This window comes from Salmo trutta, chromosome 20 (assembly GCF_901001165.1).
Source record: "Salmo trutta chromosome 20, fSalTru1.1, whole genome shotgun sequence".
Lineage (NCBI taxonomy): Eukaryota > Metazoa > Chordata > Actinopteri > Salmoniformes > Salmonidae > Salmo > Salmo trutta.
This window is the reverse complement of record NC_042976.1, coordinates 17,544,772-17,562,516: the sequence shown is the minus strand read 5'-3', so window position 1 is coordinate 17,562,516 and position 17,745 is coordinate 17,544,772. Positions and strand designations below refer to the sequence as shown.

The 17,745-nt window shown below is 41.7% G+C and overlaps 1 protein-coding gene across 1 annotated transcript; it reads right to left on the bottom strand.

Annotated features, from left to right (window-relative positions):
- Positions 1 to 9,315: 9,315 nt before the first annotated feature.
- Positions 9,316 to 17,745, bottom strand: LOC115155629 (GDP-fucose protein O-fucosyltransferase 2-like). The gene is made up of 9 exons (XM_029702434.1): positions 17,547 to 17,745; positions 15,236 to 15,486; positions 14,721 to 14,865; positions 14,242 to 14,352; positions 13,883 to 13,949; positions 12,826 to 12,951; positions 12,413 to 12,593; positions 11,443 to 11,566; positions 9,316 to 9,583 (listed from the first exon to the last, which is right to left on the bottom strand). The coding sequence occupies exons 1-9, from the start codon at positions 17,732 to 17,734 to the stop codon at positions 9,430 to 9,432; spliced, it is 1,347 nt and encodes a 448-aa protein (XP_029558294.1). The 5' UTR covers positions 17,735 to 17,745; the 3' UTR covers positions 9,316 to 9,429.

Here is a 17,745-nt window from a genome sequence, read left to right as displayed (position 1 = left end):
AAGAAAGGCGTGCTCTCGGTCGCGCACAGCAAACAGCTCTGGGGACATCCCACTATCCACACACTCAAAGTTGTCATTCTCCCTAATTTTTCAGAATAAAAGCCTGAAACAATGTCTAAAGACTGTTCACAACTAGTGGAAGCCATAGGGAACGGAATCTGGGTCCTATCCCTTTAAATGTTGGATAGGCTTTCATTGGAAAAACAGCCATTTCAAAATAATGGCACTTCCTGGGTGGAAGTTTTTCGCCTGCCATTTCAGGTTTGTTATACTCACGACATTATTTTAAAAGTTTTAAAAACTTTGGAGTGTTTTCTATCCAAATCTACTAATTATATGCATATCCTAGCTTCTGGGCCTGAGTAGCAGGCAGTTTACTTTGGGCACGCTTTTCATCCAGAGGTGAAAATAGTGCCCCCTACCCTAGTGAGGTTAAATATGAATGCCCCATTCAAAAACAATTGAACTAAAAACAGATATAGCCCTTGGTTAACTCCAGACTAGACTGCCCTTGACCAGCACAAAAACATCCTGTGGTGTACTGCATTAGCATCGAATAGCCTCTGCGATATGCAACTTTTCAGGGAAGTTAGGAACCAATATACACAGTCAGTTAGGAAAGCAAAGGCCAGCTTTTTCAAACAGAAAGTTGCATCCTGTAGTACAAATTCCAAAAAGTTTTGGGACACTGTAAAGCCCATGGAGAATAAGAGCACCTCCTCCCAGCTGCCCGCTACAATGAGGCTAGGAAACACTGTCACCACCGATAAATTTACGATAATTGAGATTTTCAATAAGCATTTTTCTACGGCTGGCCATGCTTTCCACCTGGCTACCCCTACCCCGGCCAACAGCTCTGCACCCCCTGCAGCAACTTGCCCAAGGCACCCCCCCCCCCCCCCTCCGCTTCTACTTCACCCAAATCCAGATAGCTGATGTTCTGAAAGAGCTGCAAAATCTGGACCGCTACAAATCAGGTGGGCTAGACAATCTGGACCTTCTCTTTCTAAAATGATCAGCCGAAATTGTTGCAACCCCTATTACTAGCCTGTTCAAACTCTCTTTCGTATCATCTGAGATCCCTAAAGATTGAAAAGCTGCCACGGTCATCCCCCTCTTCAAAGGGGGAGACACTCTAGACCCAAACTGTTACAGACCTATATCTATCCTGCACTGCCTTTCTAAAGTCTTCAAAAGCCAAGTTAACAAACAGACCACCGACTATTTTGAATCCCACCGTACCTACTCCGCAATGCAATCTGGTTTCCGAGCTGGTCATGGGTGCACCTCAGCCACGCTCAAGGTCTTAAACGATATCATAACCGCCATCGATAAAAGACAGTACTGTGCAGCTGTCTTCATCAACCTGGCCAAGGCTTTCGACTCTGTCAATCACCGCATTCTTATCGGCAGACTCAATAGCCTTGGTTTCTCAAATGACTGCCTCGCCTGGTTCACCAACTTCTTCTCAGATAGAGTTCAGTGTGTCAAATCGGAGGGCCTGTTATCTGGATCTCTGGCAGTCTCAATGGGGTTGCCACAGCGTTCAATTCTTGGGCAGCCTCTTTTCTCTATATATATCAATGATGTTGCTCTTGCTGCTGGTGATTCTCTGATCCACCTCTACGCAGACGACACCATTCTCTATACTTCTGGCCCTTCATTGGACACTGTGTTAACAAACCTCCAAACGAGCTTCAATGCCATACAACACTCCTTCCGTGGCCTCCAACTGCTCTTAAATGCTAGTAAAACTAAATGCATACTCTTCAACCAACCTGCCCACCCGACTAGCATCACTACTCTGGACGGTTCTGACTTAGAATATGTGGACAACTACAAATACCTAGGTGTCTGGCTAGACTGTAAACTCTCCTTCCAGACTCACACTAAGCATCTCCAATCTAAAATGAAATTTTGAATCTGCTTCCTATTTTGCAACAAAGCCTCCTTCACTCATGCTGTTAAACATACCCTCGTAAAACTGACTATCCTACCGATCCTTGACTTCGGCGATGTCATTTACAAAATACCCTCCAACACTCTACTCAGCAAATTGGATGCAGTCTATCACAGTGCCATCGGTTTTGTCACCAAAGCCCCATATACTACCCACCACTGTGACCTGTATGCTCTCGTTGGCTGGCCCTTGCTTCAACCCACTGGCTCCAGGTCATCTATAAGTATTTGCTAGGTAAAGCCCCACCTTTTCTCAGCTCACTGGTCACCATAGCAACACCCACCCATAGCACGCACTCCAGCAGGGGATGACCAGTACATTTCACTGGTCATCCCCAAAGCCAACACCTCGTTTGGCTGCCTTTCCTTCCAGTTCTCTGCTGCAAATGACTGGAACGAATTGCAAAAATCACTGAAGCTGGAGACTTATATCTCCCTCACTAACTTTAAGCATCAGCTATCTGAGTAGCTTACCGATCACTGCACCTGTACACAGACCATCTGTAAATAGCCACCCAACTACCTCATCCCCATATTGTTATTTACTTTTGCTCTTTTGCATCACAGTATCCCTACTTGCACATCATCATCTGCACATCTATCACTCCAGTGTTAATGCTAAATTGTAATTATTTCACCACTATGGCCTATTTATTGCCTTACCACCCTAATCTTACTACATTTGCACACACTGTATATAGATTTATTCTATTGTGTTGACTGTACGTTTGTTTATCGCATGTGTAACTCTGTGTTGTTGTTTTTGACGAACTGCTTTGCTTTATCTTGGCCAGGTCGCAGTTGTAAATGAGAACTTGTTCTTAACTGGCCTACCTGCTTAAATAAAGGTGAAATAATTTTTTTTTTACAAATATTTGCCCTTTGTCCCCAACCCCACTTTTGATCTGAAATCACCATCACCCACTAATTAATTTGTCATTTTTGCAGATTAAAAGTGTTAGAGCTAGTAATGTATCAATATTTTTTTTGAAAAATGTGCTATGACATAGCCAATCAATCTATTGCACAACTTTGGATTTCACCCCCCTCTCATAATCGAATGTTTTTTTGGAAGTCAGTGAGCTTCTCTTTGACCATGCAGTATTGGCAGGTTGAGGTTTATTGTCATGAGTCTTGTCCTTGTCCTAGCAAAAGTAATTGCTGTCCTCGTTATGAAATGATCAACTTTACATCTAAAAATGACCATATGTATACTGATTGTTTCAAGCAAAACTACCAAAACTATTGCTGATTGTGAACCTGAACAATCAAACCCAAATGTAATGTAAGCCCAAATCAGCATGTATAGACAAATTTACCTCAATATTGAGATTTTAACACATAGTAGGGAATAGCATGCCATTTGAGACACATTATATTGGGCCTGCTGTCTGTCCCTGCTAAATAATGCCAGCTTAGGAAAATCAATCTATCAAATAAAAAATGGTTAAATACAGAAAGTCAGTCTCCACATAATCCTTGTTATCTCAGGCTAGAGCTAGACCGGTTTCCTTTTGGAGATATCAACTCAGATTAATGAAAGTAATAAACATTGAATTATCTTTAAGTATGCCAGGCAGACACAGGAACATCAGGCTTTGGCTTTGATGCCCAACCAAGATAGAAGCAATCTCACGAATACCATATTTTTGTTTACAGGCATAGTAACTCCTTTTAGCAATAAGATATATGATTTTTAGAGTGAACCAAGAGAAAGAGAAACTATATTTAGTCTCCAATGTTTATTGAAAATATAAATACATTTGCACAATGAGTACTTGTTGTCTCTCAAATACATTGTTACAATTGTTGGTTAGTTAGCTAGCAATTTTTTTGCCATATTAGCATAGACGTGACATCAGTCAAAAAAACCACCTCAAAACAAGACATAGTATCAAGAACCACATAAAACTAGCTTAAACGAGCCACCTATGATTCCCCACATGTCAGCTTCTTGTCATTGTGGTTAGCTTCTGGCCATCCAGAATCACAACAACACACGGACTTCTGACCCATTGAAGTGTGCGCATCAATTTCGTGAGGTTGTCAGCTAACTCGTCTATAGAGACAAAATCAAACACAATCACTTTAGCAACATTCAAAAGATGAAACCATGACACTGAACAGACTGAGCCAACGATAAAACAACAGTCAGCCAGGGTAGCAGGGTAACATTAGGCTACCACCCCAAATAACCAACTCATCATCAAGCTATGATGATTTGAATCAGCTGTGCAGTGCTAGGGCAAAGACCAACATGTGCACCCAGGGGGGGCCCCAGGACTGAGTTTGGGAAACCCTGCCCTATATGGTGCACTACTTTTGACCAGAGCCCTATAAAAGTAGGGAATAGGGTACCATTTGGGTCACAACCACAGGCTACACTGTGGTGGTGCTGAAATAGGGATGAATCTTCAGTCTGCCTGCCTCAATCCCTGAGTACACCTTTCAACATTCCTGATTGGTATTCAGCCGGCATAGTGATATGAGACTGATGAGGAAACACTACTGCCCCCTGGCTTTAAACAATAGAGCTAAAAGGGTGGAGAATTGGGATGCAGCCCATGCCTTTCAGACTATAGGATCCAAATGGTTGCCCCGTGAGAACCTACACAAAAAGATGCTGGGTTAAAACAACCCAGTGCTGGTAGGTGGTGGGCCGAAGCAGAAAAACGTGAAGTTGATCGATCCCCATCATGGGAGGAGCTGTTTTTTTGTATATGACAGTAAAACATTCTTATGATCACACACACACACACACACACACAAAACATCTGCTAATTTGCAACTGTTATGTCCTTTAATTATCTCTAACCCACCTGTTCATGTTGGGTGCATTTGCAAGACTCAAACGGTACTGAACCGTTTGAGTTTCCCAGCTGTCAGACTTGGTGCTTCTGGTGCAGACCTATGAAACAAAAATACATGCACAATGTAAACCACAGGCTTGTTCATAAACATAGATTAGTAACAAGTCACTGCCCAAAGGAGATTTAGGGCCAGTTTCCCTGACCCCGATTAAGGTAGTGTTTTATTGTGAAGAATCTTCCAAAAAACTAAAGATATTCACAAGGTGAACCACAGGCCCGTTTAAAATGGTAAGATGACTGCATTGTGCATACGTGTACTGATTCACAACGAAACTAGCCAAACCACTACAATAACACTTGTACATACACACACAAATGCATAAACATATAGCAGGAACATCGTACAGGTATTTCCTAACAGACAATGCTCTCCATCAGGAAATAAATACAAATTAAAATCCACACAGGAAATTTAAGATTGGATTTTTAACACCCAGTGTTAAATTTAACACTTTCTTTGAAATGATGTGACCCACCGAAATAGTGCTAAACACTTAACACTGTGGTAAATACACACTCATGACTGTGTTTGTTAGTCACAGAGACATAGTTGTTGCATTCAATAACTTCTAGTATACAATCCTTCACCAAGTGACACTGCCTAGCTGAACAACTGAAGTGGCTATTATAGCAAAGTCTTGGTTATGATTATAGCCTACTGTTATGGCTTAGTCAACTTTCAATTGTACTCACACTCAACTGTTTTGATCAACTGATAAGATACATTCTGATGTTTTGCCTCTTCAAATGAACCAATACACGTCCTGATCCACCTCGGCATTGAACATATTTGCTTGTGGGATGTCACAATTATGCCAGTTGTTCAACGTTGATTGTTTTGTTAGATTTTTTTTAAATAATGATATTTTGGAGATTATTGTTTTCAAATAACCTAAAGTGAGCGAGAAAAATGCAATTTTTGAACATGGGGTGAGACATTGTTACTAATTTGTAAATAAAACCAGTTTGTTATTTAGAATGATATATTTCTGTTTTTAGAGGGAGAGAAACCAATAGCCTACTGTCGCCTCATGGGTCTCCAGGTCGCGGCCAGTACGGGTATCAAACCAGCATCTGTAGAAACACAGTTTGCACTGCGATGCAGTGTCTTAGGCCGCTGAGCCACTCGGGCAATGTACATCATCACCGGTCAGAGGTAGGCTACAGTACTACAGTGAGAGCAAAATAATCCTAACATTTCCACACCTTAATTGTAGTCTAAGTTTCTCTTAGAAAAAATGTTTAGTGTAACCACTGTTTTAGTAAGTAATACTTAATTAAATAAGTATATTTTTCCAGGTGTGTGCGTGCAGGACAGAGGAATAGCAATTCATACACTATTGTTCTAAATTCAGACACCTTCTTCATCCTCTTCATTCAGTTCATTGAAATTCAATTTTGAAGTCGTGCACAATTATCAGTTTCTATTTGGTTTATGTCACCCATTCATTGTCAGTTAGAGACACAGTAGTGCCTTGGGACCCAAAAGCATAATCAGTGCTCTAACTCCCCCTTGTGCTGGTCTGGAGCAATGAAGTAGTGACGCAGGGTACAGTACTAAACAACAAATTACCTCTTAAGTCCTGCAGCATAATCTCAAAACTTTTACTTGAGCAACCACTGTACCTTGTCACAACACAATGGATTGGCTGAAACGCATTAAGGAAAGAAATTCCACACATTTTAAAAAGACACACCTGTTGATTGAAATACATTCCAGGTGACTACCTCATGAAGCTGGTTGAGAGAATGCCAAGAGTGTATGTGCAAAGCTGTCATCAAGGCAAAGTGTGGCTACTTTGAAGAATATAAAATATATTTAGATTTGTTTAACACTTTTTTGGTTACTACATGATTCCATATGTGGTATTTCATGGTTTCGATGTCTTCACTATTATTCTACAATGTAGAACATAATCAAAATAAAGAAATGAGTAGGTGTGTCCAAACTTTTGACTGGTACTATATATATATATATATATATATTTTTTTTTTTTGCAGTTCACCTTAGAACATATTGGCAGGTGATAGTGACTGCTTTGTGTCTGTCTCAGTCCTTTTGTTGTAAGAAAAAGATTTATGTGATCATCGAAAATATGGTATGTGCTCTGATTGATACTCTTGAAAATAATTTATAATGAAATCATTTCCAAAATGACAGTCATACAAGTGGAAATAATAAAATAAAAAGTCCCAAAATTATCATACAATTTTTATCTGTAGAAAAAAAAAAAAAACTTACTGTAACTGTAATCATTGAAAATAAGTTATGTTTATATCTGATCATATAAAATATAGATCATATTCTGGGCTTCATCATAATTACCTGGTCAATCAATGTTCACTATATGGCTTTGAACTTAACTTGAACAGGTCATGCGGGGGAAAATAATGGAACAACAATATACTATATTTAACCACATCTGTTTTTCCTCTGTTCGAAGACTGAAATGTCAACCAAGCAACACAGTTTCTGTCATAGGCTATTCACAAAGGAAAAACAAAACAAAACAGGTTCCTCAAGTTCACAAAATATCGTACAGCATAATGCAACATAAGGTAGATTCACAACCGAATACAGTATGAATTGGCCATAGAAGACACTGCCCTTTCAATGCATGTTACAGACCAACAAATAATTCCCTTATAAAATCGCACAGCAATTGAAATACCATTGATTGCAGCCAGATTTGATCATTCTCACACATAACACTAAAAAAGGCAGATATAATACCTAGAAAGTGATTCGAAAGGTGCAATGAGTGTAAACAGGTGAAATTAAAGTAGTGATTTTTAAATCATCTGACTGCCCAGTCTTTGACCATTTTAGCATCACATTCAGTCACAGTGTTCAATGGACCCCAGTTTGCACGATTCTCAAAACAATACAAACATAACACAAAAAAAAAAACTTTCATAAAAAGTAAAAAACATTTACATGCATATACACAAACTACCGTTCAAAAGTTTGGGGTCACTTAGAAATGTCCTTGTTTTTGAAAGAAAAGCAAATGTTTGGCCATTAAAATAACATCATATTGATCAGAAATACAGTATAGACATTGTTAATGTTGTAAATGACTATTGTAGCTGGAAATATCTAAACTCAGCAAAAAAAGAAACGTCCCTTTTTCAGGACCCTCCCATGCTTGTTCAATGAACCATAAACAATTCATGAACATGCACCTGTGTAACGGTCGTTAAGACACTAACTGCTTACAGACGGTAATCAATTAAGGTCACAGTTATGAAAACTTCGGACAAACAAAAAGGAGGCCTTTCTACCGACTCTGAAAAACACCAAAAGAAAGATGCCCAGGGTCCCTGCTCATCTGCGTGAACATGCCTTAGGCATGCTGCAAGGAGGCATGAGGAATGCAGATGTGGCCAGGGCAATAAATTGCAATGTCCATACTGTGAGACGCCTAAGACAGCGCTACAGGGAGACAGGATGGACAGCTGATCGTCCTCGCAGTGGCAGACCACGTGTAACACCTGCACAGGATCGGTACATCCGAACATCACACCTGTGGGACAGGTACAGGATGGCAACAACAACTGCCCGACTTACACCAGGAATGCACAATCCCTCCATCAGTGCTCAGACTGTCCGCAATAGGCTAAGAGGCTGGACTGAGGGCTTGTAGGCCTGTTGTAAGGCAGGTCCTCACCAGACATCACCGGCAACAACGTCGCCTATGGGCACAAACCCACCGTTGCTGGACCAGACAGGACTGGCAAAAAACATTTCTTCACTGACGAGTCGCGTTTTTGTCTCACCAGGGGTGATGGTCGGATTCACATTTATCGTCAAAGGAATGACCGTTACACCGAGGCCTGTACTCTGGAGCGGGATTGATTTGGAGGTGGAGGGTCCGTCATGGTCTGAGGCAGTGTGTCACAGCATCATCGGACTGAGCTTGTTGTCATTGCAGGCAATCTTGTCCTCTTGCTCAGTTGTGCACCGGGGCCTCCCACTCCTCTTTCTATTCTGGTTAGAGCCAGTTTGCGCTGTTCTGTGAAGAGAGTAGTACACATCATTGTACGAGATCTTCAGTATCTTCAGAATGACGAGTTTCAGAAGAAAGTTCTTTGTTTCTGGCCATTTTGAGCCTGTAATCGAACCCACAAATGCTGATGCTCCAGACACTCAACTAGTCTAAAGAAGGCCAGTTTTATTGCTTCTTTAATCAGAACAACAGTTTTCAGATGTGCTAACATTCTTCCAAAAGGGTTTTCTAATGATCAATTAGCCTTTTAAAATTATAAACTTGGATTAGCTAACAGAACGTGCCATTGGAACACAGGAGTGATGGTTGCCTCTGTACGCCTATGTAGATATTCCATAAAAAAATCTGCCGTTTCCAGCTACAATAGTCATTTACAACATTAACAATATCTACACTGTAAATCTGATCAATTTGATGTCATTTTAATGGATAAAAAAAATAGTTTTTCTTTCAAAAACAAGGACATTTCTCAGTGACCCCAAACTTTTTAACGGTAGAGTATATATAAAAAAAATGAAAAAAATATCCACTTCAACACTGCTTTTGGCATGTTGTTAAAGAGGTGTTGAGCGGGGTTTTGCATTGACGAGTCAGTAGACTATTTTCCAGTGTGTGGGCTGTTCACACTCTTTCTCACTGTCCCCACAGAAGCGGTTGTAGGTGGTTTTGGGTTCGAATCCCAATATCTCTCTCTCCTCGTGGATACGGAAGGAGAAGGTCGACACGGAAGTTCCGATAAAAAACCTGGGAAATGGAAGGGAGATAGAGGGAATTCAATTCAGTACAACTTTATTAATCCATCCAAGAGCACCTAAGAAAGAAAGACAACTCACTTTTACAAATATAAAAACAACAAGAAATATTCAACATAACAATATAATAGACCCAAATACAATACATCATCCCATACATCGTAGATCTTTTCTAGTATTTGCCCAACACCCCTTATTTTCTCATTAGTGGTACCAACAAGTCACCCCACTTCTGTCAGCCAATCACAGTCTGCCATTCCCCATGCACCCATGCACACAATTATTGTGGATAGTCAGGTTAATATAATAGTTTGATTAAAACGTGTACATGCTTTGCAAGAAGAAGGATTTCCCTAATAATCCTGTTTACATGGAAGCATCTGAAATCAGACTACCTGATGACACTGATGACTACAGAAAATTGGCAATCAAAATAAACGTGTTTACATGTCCTAATAATCCTAAAGATTTCTCAGAAAACCAGGTGTCTTTAAATCGGCATTAGCTTACTTAGATTTTGACCTTATACCGATTAAGATAAGCAGAGTAATGTGTTCACATGACTATTGCATAATCTGCCAAATTACGACTGTGCATGTGTTACAGGGTTTGGTTTTTCCAGTTATGTTTTGAGGTTGGACGTATAGCATATTAGCACGTAGGGCGCACCGATTGGTGTCACTTCAATAGTCAGTGTGTCTTACAACTGTGCTGGTTGCCATCTCATTGGTGGGAAGGTGTTCCACCTGTGCTGGCCCAGGTCCTATTTAAGAGTGGCTGGCCCAGCGTTCCAGTTGTCTTGAGCGATGTGGAGGGTCAACACCTTTAGTTGGCGATCGCTATTTTAAATTCTAGACAAACAATCTTTTTATCTGATCTTCCCTGTTTTCATTTTGTGGCAAAAATCTTGGGCAAATTTAGTGGGTTTCTTTTAGGTTCCAGTTGTTGTTGCTAGTCAACTTTCAATGGACACCCCCATGATTGTCTTTTAATCCATGCTAAAACCCTGCCTGTTTAGTTTTGGTTGTTGTCAGTGACACTTTGTTAGTTCCCCCTTTGTTTGAGCAACATATTTGGTTTTCTTGCTGGGGAACATAACAGCATGTAAACGTACTCTCTGAACCCCGTTCCTGTCTTCGGAGTGAGAAGAGGATGGACTAGTTGGACTGTTCCTCACCAATCTGTATTTGACCTGTGTTTTAGTGTGTGCATCTAATAGTAAGTACTGTCTGACATGTCATTACTTTAGTTGAGTGTTGCTAGTTCATATTTACCATATCTATGTGGTATTTTTCTTTCATGTGTGTCATGCTACTGCTAGCCAGCTAAGCCAAGATGTTAGCTAGTAATGCTAGCTTGTTAGGCCTGGTGTAGCTCACGTATCATTTCAGGGGTAATATTATCACTTTCATATTGACTGTTTATGCATATCCTTGTTTATGGACATTTAGAACATTCATGTAGCCTCATGCTACTGTGCACTCTATTTAGCATTATGTATGCATGTAGCCTAATTTAGCCTGTGACTTCCACATGGCACAGTTACTATTCCACGGTGGTCTTGCACACAGAGCCTGGTTTCATTACGGTCACGTTTCTGGTATGTGTTTACCAGTAATTGGGCCTTTATCCTGTAAGTGTTTTTGTTTTTGCGACTTATGTTATATCATGCTGTAGCAGTATACTCTTAAGGATTAACATGGGCACTTCAACAAAAGAGAAGCACAAGAATGTCTGCATCATTTGTACTCATCACAGCTCCCTCCCTACAGTATGCACACATTGTGCAACACTTTCATCTGAATGGTGGAATATACACTGTAAGTATGCAGTGTGAGCTGGGACCTGTACCTGGCATGTGCGCATATCCATTGGTCGATGATAGCCACGCCCCCGTCTTTGAGTAGTTCCAGGTCCTCCCAGGTGGGTTCGAAGCGTGTCATCTCTGGTAACATCCTCTTCAGCTCCGCCAGCTCTGCACAGGACAGACATATGCCTCATTAGGAACACACTGGTCCAATTATCTAGGTCTAGGACAGACTCTGTCGAGTAGGGTACAGACAGCATAAACCTGCCAAGCCTTGATGTAGGTATTCTCTCTACTGGGTAATAAGGTTGGGGTCAATTCCATTTAAGATTCTAAGCCCTGTCTAAGTCGGGGTTCTACTACGTTATATGGAATTGTTTTAAGGTCATACCAAGGATCATTTTGCCATTTGATTTTAAGAACCCTTGAAGTATTAAAATATAAACAAATATTTTAGCAAATTTTTTTTAGCCTCACTGCTATTAGCCCATACAAACACATTGAATAACAGATTCACTACATGGAACAACAGATAGTGTCTGTCCTATATCTGAGAGATATAAGAAAGATCAGGAAACATTTGTTATGCATTTAACCCTTTATTGTATTTAACCCCTTATTTTTGGCACTAATGAGTCTTGAGGCCTGTGAGCAAAACATGTTCGTGAGTGTCTCCTTTCTATAGAGAGGTCATAATAGTTTGTAGGCTAAACCGTTTGGACGCTACAGACGATTTTGAGAGAAGACCAATTTTCAGGGATGTCTCATGGTCTGAAAAACACCGCTCTAGCCCTGACAACTTTCACTGCAGATGCGGGAGCGCGACAGGCAGATTTTTAACGGGAATCAGATTTCCACAGGGGGCGCAGACATTGACTGTGGGCATTCCAATTCCTAACTTCATTATTAGTATGTTATTTTCTTTGGGCTGCAAATATGAATCACTTTATTGTCAACTCCTTTCATCTAAATTCAACATCAATCTATCTCAATTGCACCAAAGTAAAACAGTACCTTCATCATCTGCATCTGTGGCCACAAAGACTCTGTCTAGTTTGGTTTTCTTCATGAGGCTCATGATCTTCTTCACAGCTCCTTTGAGGCTGGGCACATCCTCTCTGTGATCCCAGATAAAGTCCTTCCTTCTCAGGTGGACACCCAGGTACGGCCCCCCTCTAGCAGAACCCAGCTTATTCTGAGTTTACACACAGAAATGAATAACACATCAAACCATTCATGCCCAATCCAAATTAACCACCAACAGCAAATCATAACTATCCATACCTTAACATGTCCCCCCCATTAATTGTAAAGGTTAAATAGATACAGTAGACCTACATGCTGCTAGTGCAGAAAGTAATTAATGTGGATGGATAAATATAATCTAAATGTACAAGAATTGGATGCATGTGAAGAGGTCTGAAAACCTTAATGAGAGTCCAGTCCTCGTTGTATACAATCTGGTCCTGCTCGTCTGTGGAGTTCAGGTACTTTGCTCGGAACTCGTCCCCTAGGAGACGCAGGTGTTTGGCGAAGACCATGCTGCGGCGAGTCTAGAGAGGAGAAGGCATGAAAATACAATGAACAAAATTGGGGAGTGTTAAACCAAACGGGTAAGGACAATTCATTAAATTACTGGTAATAAGGTACAATTGTGATGACAGAACAATTAAATAGCAAAAGGTTGAGGCACAAATGCCCAATTTAGTTAATCATCGTGTTACTACAGTATCTTATCTACACTGAACAAAAATATAAATGCAACATGTAAAATGTTGGTCCCATGTTCGAGCTGAAATAAAAGATCGCAAAAATGTTCCATATGCACAAAAAGCTTACTTCTCTCAAATGTTGTGAACAAATGTGTTTACATCTCTGTTTGTGAGCGTTTCTCCTTTGCCATGATAATCCATTCACCTAGCAGGTGTGGCATATTAAGAAGCTGATTAAACATCATGATAATTACAGGTGCAGCATGATAATGCTGCACTACCCCATATCACAAGGGTCTGGACACAATTCCTGGAAGCTGAAAATGTTCCAGTTCTTCCATGGCCTGTATACTCACCAGACATGTCACCCATTGAGCATATTTGGTTCTCTTTGGATCGACGTATACGACAGCATGTTGTAGTTCCCACTAATATCCAGCAACTTTGCACAGCCATTGAAGAGGAGTGGGACAACATTGTCACAGTGCATGAGGCAAATAATGGTCACACCAGATACTGACAGTTTTTTTGATCCACGCTCCTACCTTTTTTAAAAGTATCTGGAACCAACAGATGCATATCTGTATTCCCAGTCATGTGAAATCCATAGATTAGGGCCTAATGAATTTATTTAAATTCACTGATTTCTTTATATGAACTCACTAAAATCTTTAAAATTGTTGCATTTATATTTTTGTTCGTTGTATGATTGTAGGCTATCAACCATTACCAAACTTAAGCTACATTCTTTACAACATAACATCAGACTAACATTCCAGTAGTCCTTTCCAGCGTAGTGATCATGGAGGACAGTCTCTGCTCTATCCAACATTACTGACCTGCAGGGAAAGGGAACATGAAAGGAAATATGAAAGGAAATATCAGTGAACCTGTGCACATCTCATACAGTACATTCAGAAAATCCAATAAAGACTATGCATCTAACTCTAGAATGTTTTTTTTTGTTTTAGTTTAAATTGGAAATCCACAGCACATGTCATATGGTTGTATTATTAGTATTTGATTTGCCTAAGACAAGAAGATTTGGCCTAAAGCAAGCATTCATAAGGGCTGGTTCCATATTAAATTATTTTATCTTCCATGGCCAAACACAGACTTCTATTGACTCACGTTGATGTGATGTTGTTCTGCAGGAGTGGTGCCAGCATGGAGGCGTGGCCCTGAGCTGAAAGACAAGTGACGTTCACACACCTGGTTTCCTCATAGCCCCAGAACCAACCTCTATAGAGAGGGAAAGAGAGGAAAGGTTGCAAGTTCGAATCCCCGAGCTGACAAGGTACAAATCTGTCGTTCTGCCCCTGAACAAGGCTGTTCCTAGTTCCTAAGGTTAAATAAATAAAAAAACAGGGATATTTCTATGGCTGCAACTACCCCATACTCACTATACTACTACTAACACATTTGCTTCCACTCCCATAACAAAACCTGAAGCAAGTATTTACCTTTTCTAGTTCAACTTTGCGAGACATGGAGATAGGTAAGCACAGATGACAGACTTAATTTCCTCGTGCCATAGTCCTTTGTGTCTTTGGAATGCATTGTGCTTTATCTATTGTGTTGCTATCCATCTCTGAACCTGGTTACTGTACCTGTAATAGCCCTGTTTGTCTTTGGAGTACATTAACCGCTCAACGCAGGGTCTCTCATTCACTTTCTCCTCCCATTTTCCATCCGTCCACCCTTCAGCATAGTTCTGTAGCACCAGCACCTGCTCAATAAATGGACCTCCAGACTCTGGAGCCAAAAACATGGAAATATGAAATGTTACTTTAAGCCTGCAGGTACAATGTTTTATAACTTGTTATAAGTTTGTATGAGCCTTTATAACCAGGAATCACAATGCATTCTTATACCCATGGAACAAACATTAACAGAAGAAAATGGAAAGGAGCCAGGCGTCAGGGGAAGTCAACCAACCACAGCAACATGTAAATGTACTCGAATGTCTGAGGGGTGGTTCACACTGTAGTGTTGACCAGGGTGTTACTGTGCTGCCTCTGATATTGGCATTCCACAATATCCTTTCCAGCACGATCCCAGTAACTATGGTGGATGTATAACCAGGCCAGCACAGTATAGCTCACTTCAGTTCAGCTGCACTCACCGGCTATAAACTCCTCGTATTCTATGACTGGCACGTTGCCCTGAAGACTGGTGAGGCTGAAGAACTCTCCCCAGGGGATCCTTGTCTGGTGGATGTCTGGGCTCTGCCAGTGGTAGAGACGCCCCCAGGGGGGCAGCACCAGCACCCAGTCACCGTGTCTCCTCAGGGTCTTCACCAGGGACGCCATGCGGATGTAGACGTCCCGACGCAGGTTGAAGCCCTCTGGTGGGTTGACATCATAGAGAAGATACCTGGCAGCATAAAGTTAGAGATAGAATATTATAGTACACTGCTCAAAAAAATAAAGGGAACACTAAAATAACACATCCTAGATCTGAATGAAATAATCTTATTTAATACTTTTTTCTTTACATAGTTGAATGTGCTGACAACAAAATCACACAAAGAGAATCAATGGAAATCCAATTTATCAACCCATGGAGGTCTGGATTTGGAGTCACACTCAAAATTAAAGTGGAAAACCACACTACAGGCTGATCCAACTTTGATGTAATGTCCTTAAAACAAGTCAAAATGAGGCTCAGTAGTGTGTGTGGCCTCCATGTGCCTGTATGACCTCCCTACAATGCCTGGGCATGCTCCTGATGAGGTGGCGGATGGTCTCCTGAGGGATCTTCTCCCAGACCTGGTCTAAAGCATCCGCCAACTCCTGGACAGTCTGTGGTGCAACGTGGCGTTGGTGGATGGAGCGAGACATGATGTCCCAGATGTGCTCAATTGGATTCAGGTCTGGGGAACGGGCGGGCCAGTCCATAGCATCAATGCCTTCCTCTTTCAGGAACTGCTGACACACTCCAGCCACATGAGGTCTAGCATTGTCTTGCATTAGGAGGAACCCAGGGCCAACCGCACCAGCATATGGTCTCACAAGGGGTCTGAGGATCTCATCTCGATACCTAATGGCAGTCAGGCTACCTCTGGCGAGCACATGGAGGGCTGTGCGGCCCCCCAAAGAAATGCCACCCCACACCATGACTGACCCACCGCCAAACCGGTCATGCTGGAGGATGTTGCAGGCAGCAGAACATTCTCCACGGCGTCTCCAGACTGTCACGTCTGTCACATGTGCTCAGTGTGAACCTGCTTTCATCTGTGAAGAGCACAGGGCGCCAGTGGCGAATTTGCCAATCTTCGTGTTCTCTGGCAAATGCCAAACGTCCTGCACGGTGTTGGGCTGTAAGCACAACCCCCACCCCACCTGTGGACGTCGGGCCCTCATACCAGCCTCATGGAGTCTGTTTCTGACCGTTTGAGCAGACACATGCACATTTGTGGCCTGCTGGAGGTCATTTTGCAGGGCTCTGGCAGTGCTCCTCCTGCTCCTCCTTGCACAAAGGCGGAGGTAGCGGTCCTGCTGCTGGGTTGTTGCCCTCCTACGGCCTCCTCCACGTCTCCTGATGTACTGGCCTGTCTCCTGGTAGTGCCTCCATGCTCTGGACACTACGCTGACAGACACAGCAAACCTTCTTGCCACAGCTCGCATTGATGTGCCATCCTGGATGAGCTGCACTACCTGAGCCACTTGTGTGGGTTGTAGACTCCGTCTCATGCTACCACTAGAGTGAAAGCACCGCCAGCATTCAAAAGTGACCAAAACATCAGCCAGGAAGCATAGGAACTGAGAAGTGGTCTATGGTCACCACCTGCAGAACCACTCCTTTATTGGGGGTGTCTTGCTAATTGCCTATAATTTCCACCTGTTGTCTATTCCATTTGCACAACAGCATGTGAAATTTATTGTCAATCAGTGTTGCTTCCTAAGTGGACAGTTTGATTTCACAGAAGTGTGATTGACTTGGAGTTACATTGTGTTGTTTAAGTGTTCCCTTTATTTTTTTGAGCAGTGTATAATGCTGTTGTGTTATATTGATGTGCCCGGCAGCCTGATAAACATGAGTTCTGTCAGATCTAGAGCTACAGCTCCCAGGTACCCATGGAGGCGTTTCACTCAGAGGCGGTGAGGCAGACAACTGTAGCCTGCATTTTGAGCGTTTTAGTGTCATGCTTGTTCTGCAGGTTTAACTTAGCTACCACACTTGGTGATACTTGGTGATAAAGACTTTATTCATTCGGTTTAAAATTTATTCTGGTTAGTGTATCCCACGCCTTGAGTTTTTTTTTTTTTACAGATATAACTGGCACCACTGTAGGAAACTAAACTAATCTAGTCAAATGTTACCGAACTGAATAGATTGAAGCTAAATGCCTCCCTAATGCAAGAGGCTAAAGAACAGAGCAGGCTAAATCTGTGTTTACTATTGCTAATGAGTACGCTGCCGACGCTCCTTACCGTAGATCCCGTGCAGCTGCAGTGGTCGGTGAAAATACTGTATTTCCTGCACGGAATGCATCTTCAATTTGACCCTCAGCGTCTACAGCTCTCAACCCGAGAACCATCAAACACATTTTGACTACAAATTTAACAGAGAAAATCCACAACACGGGCGAATGAAATCCACTGCAGCTGTGGTCCGCCATTTTTTCGATTG

Bases quoted from the DNA above. Each gene is read 5' to 3' on its own strand.
- LOC115155629 (XM_029702434.1), bottom strand. From the start codon at position 17,734: ATGGCGGACCACAGCTGCAGTGGATTTCATTCGCCCGTGTTGTGGATT. The intron at 12,952-13,882 runs GTTAGTCTGATG...TCTCCTCTCTAG, and splicing joins CTGGAAAGGACTACTGGAAT to ACTCGCCGCAGCATGGTCTT. The intron at 9,584-11,442 runs GTACAGGTCCCA...TCCATTTCCCAG, and splicing joins TGGATATGCGCACATGCCAG to GTTTTTTATCGGAACTTCCG.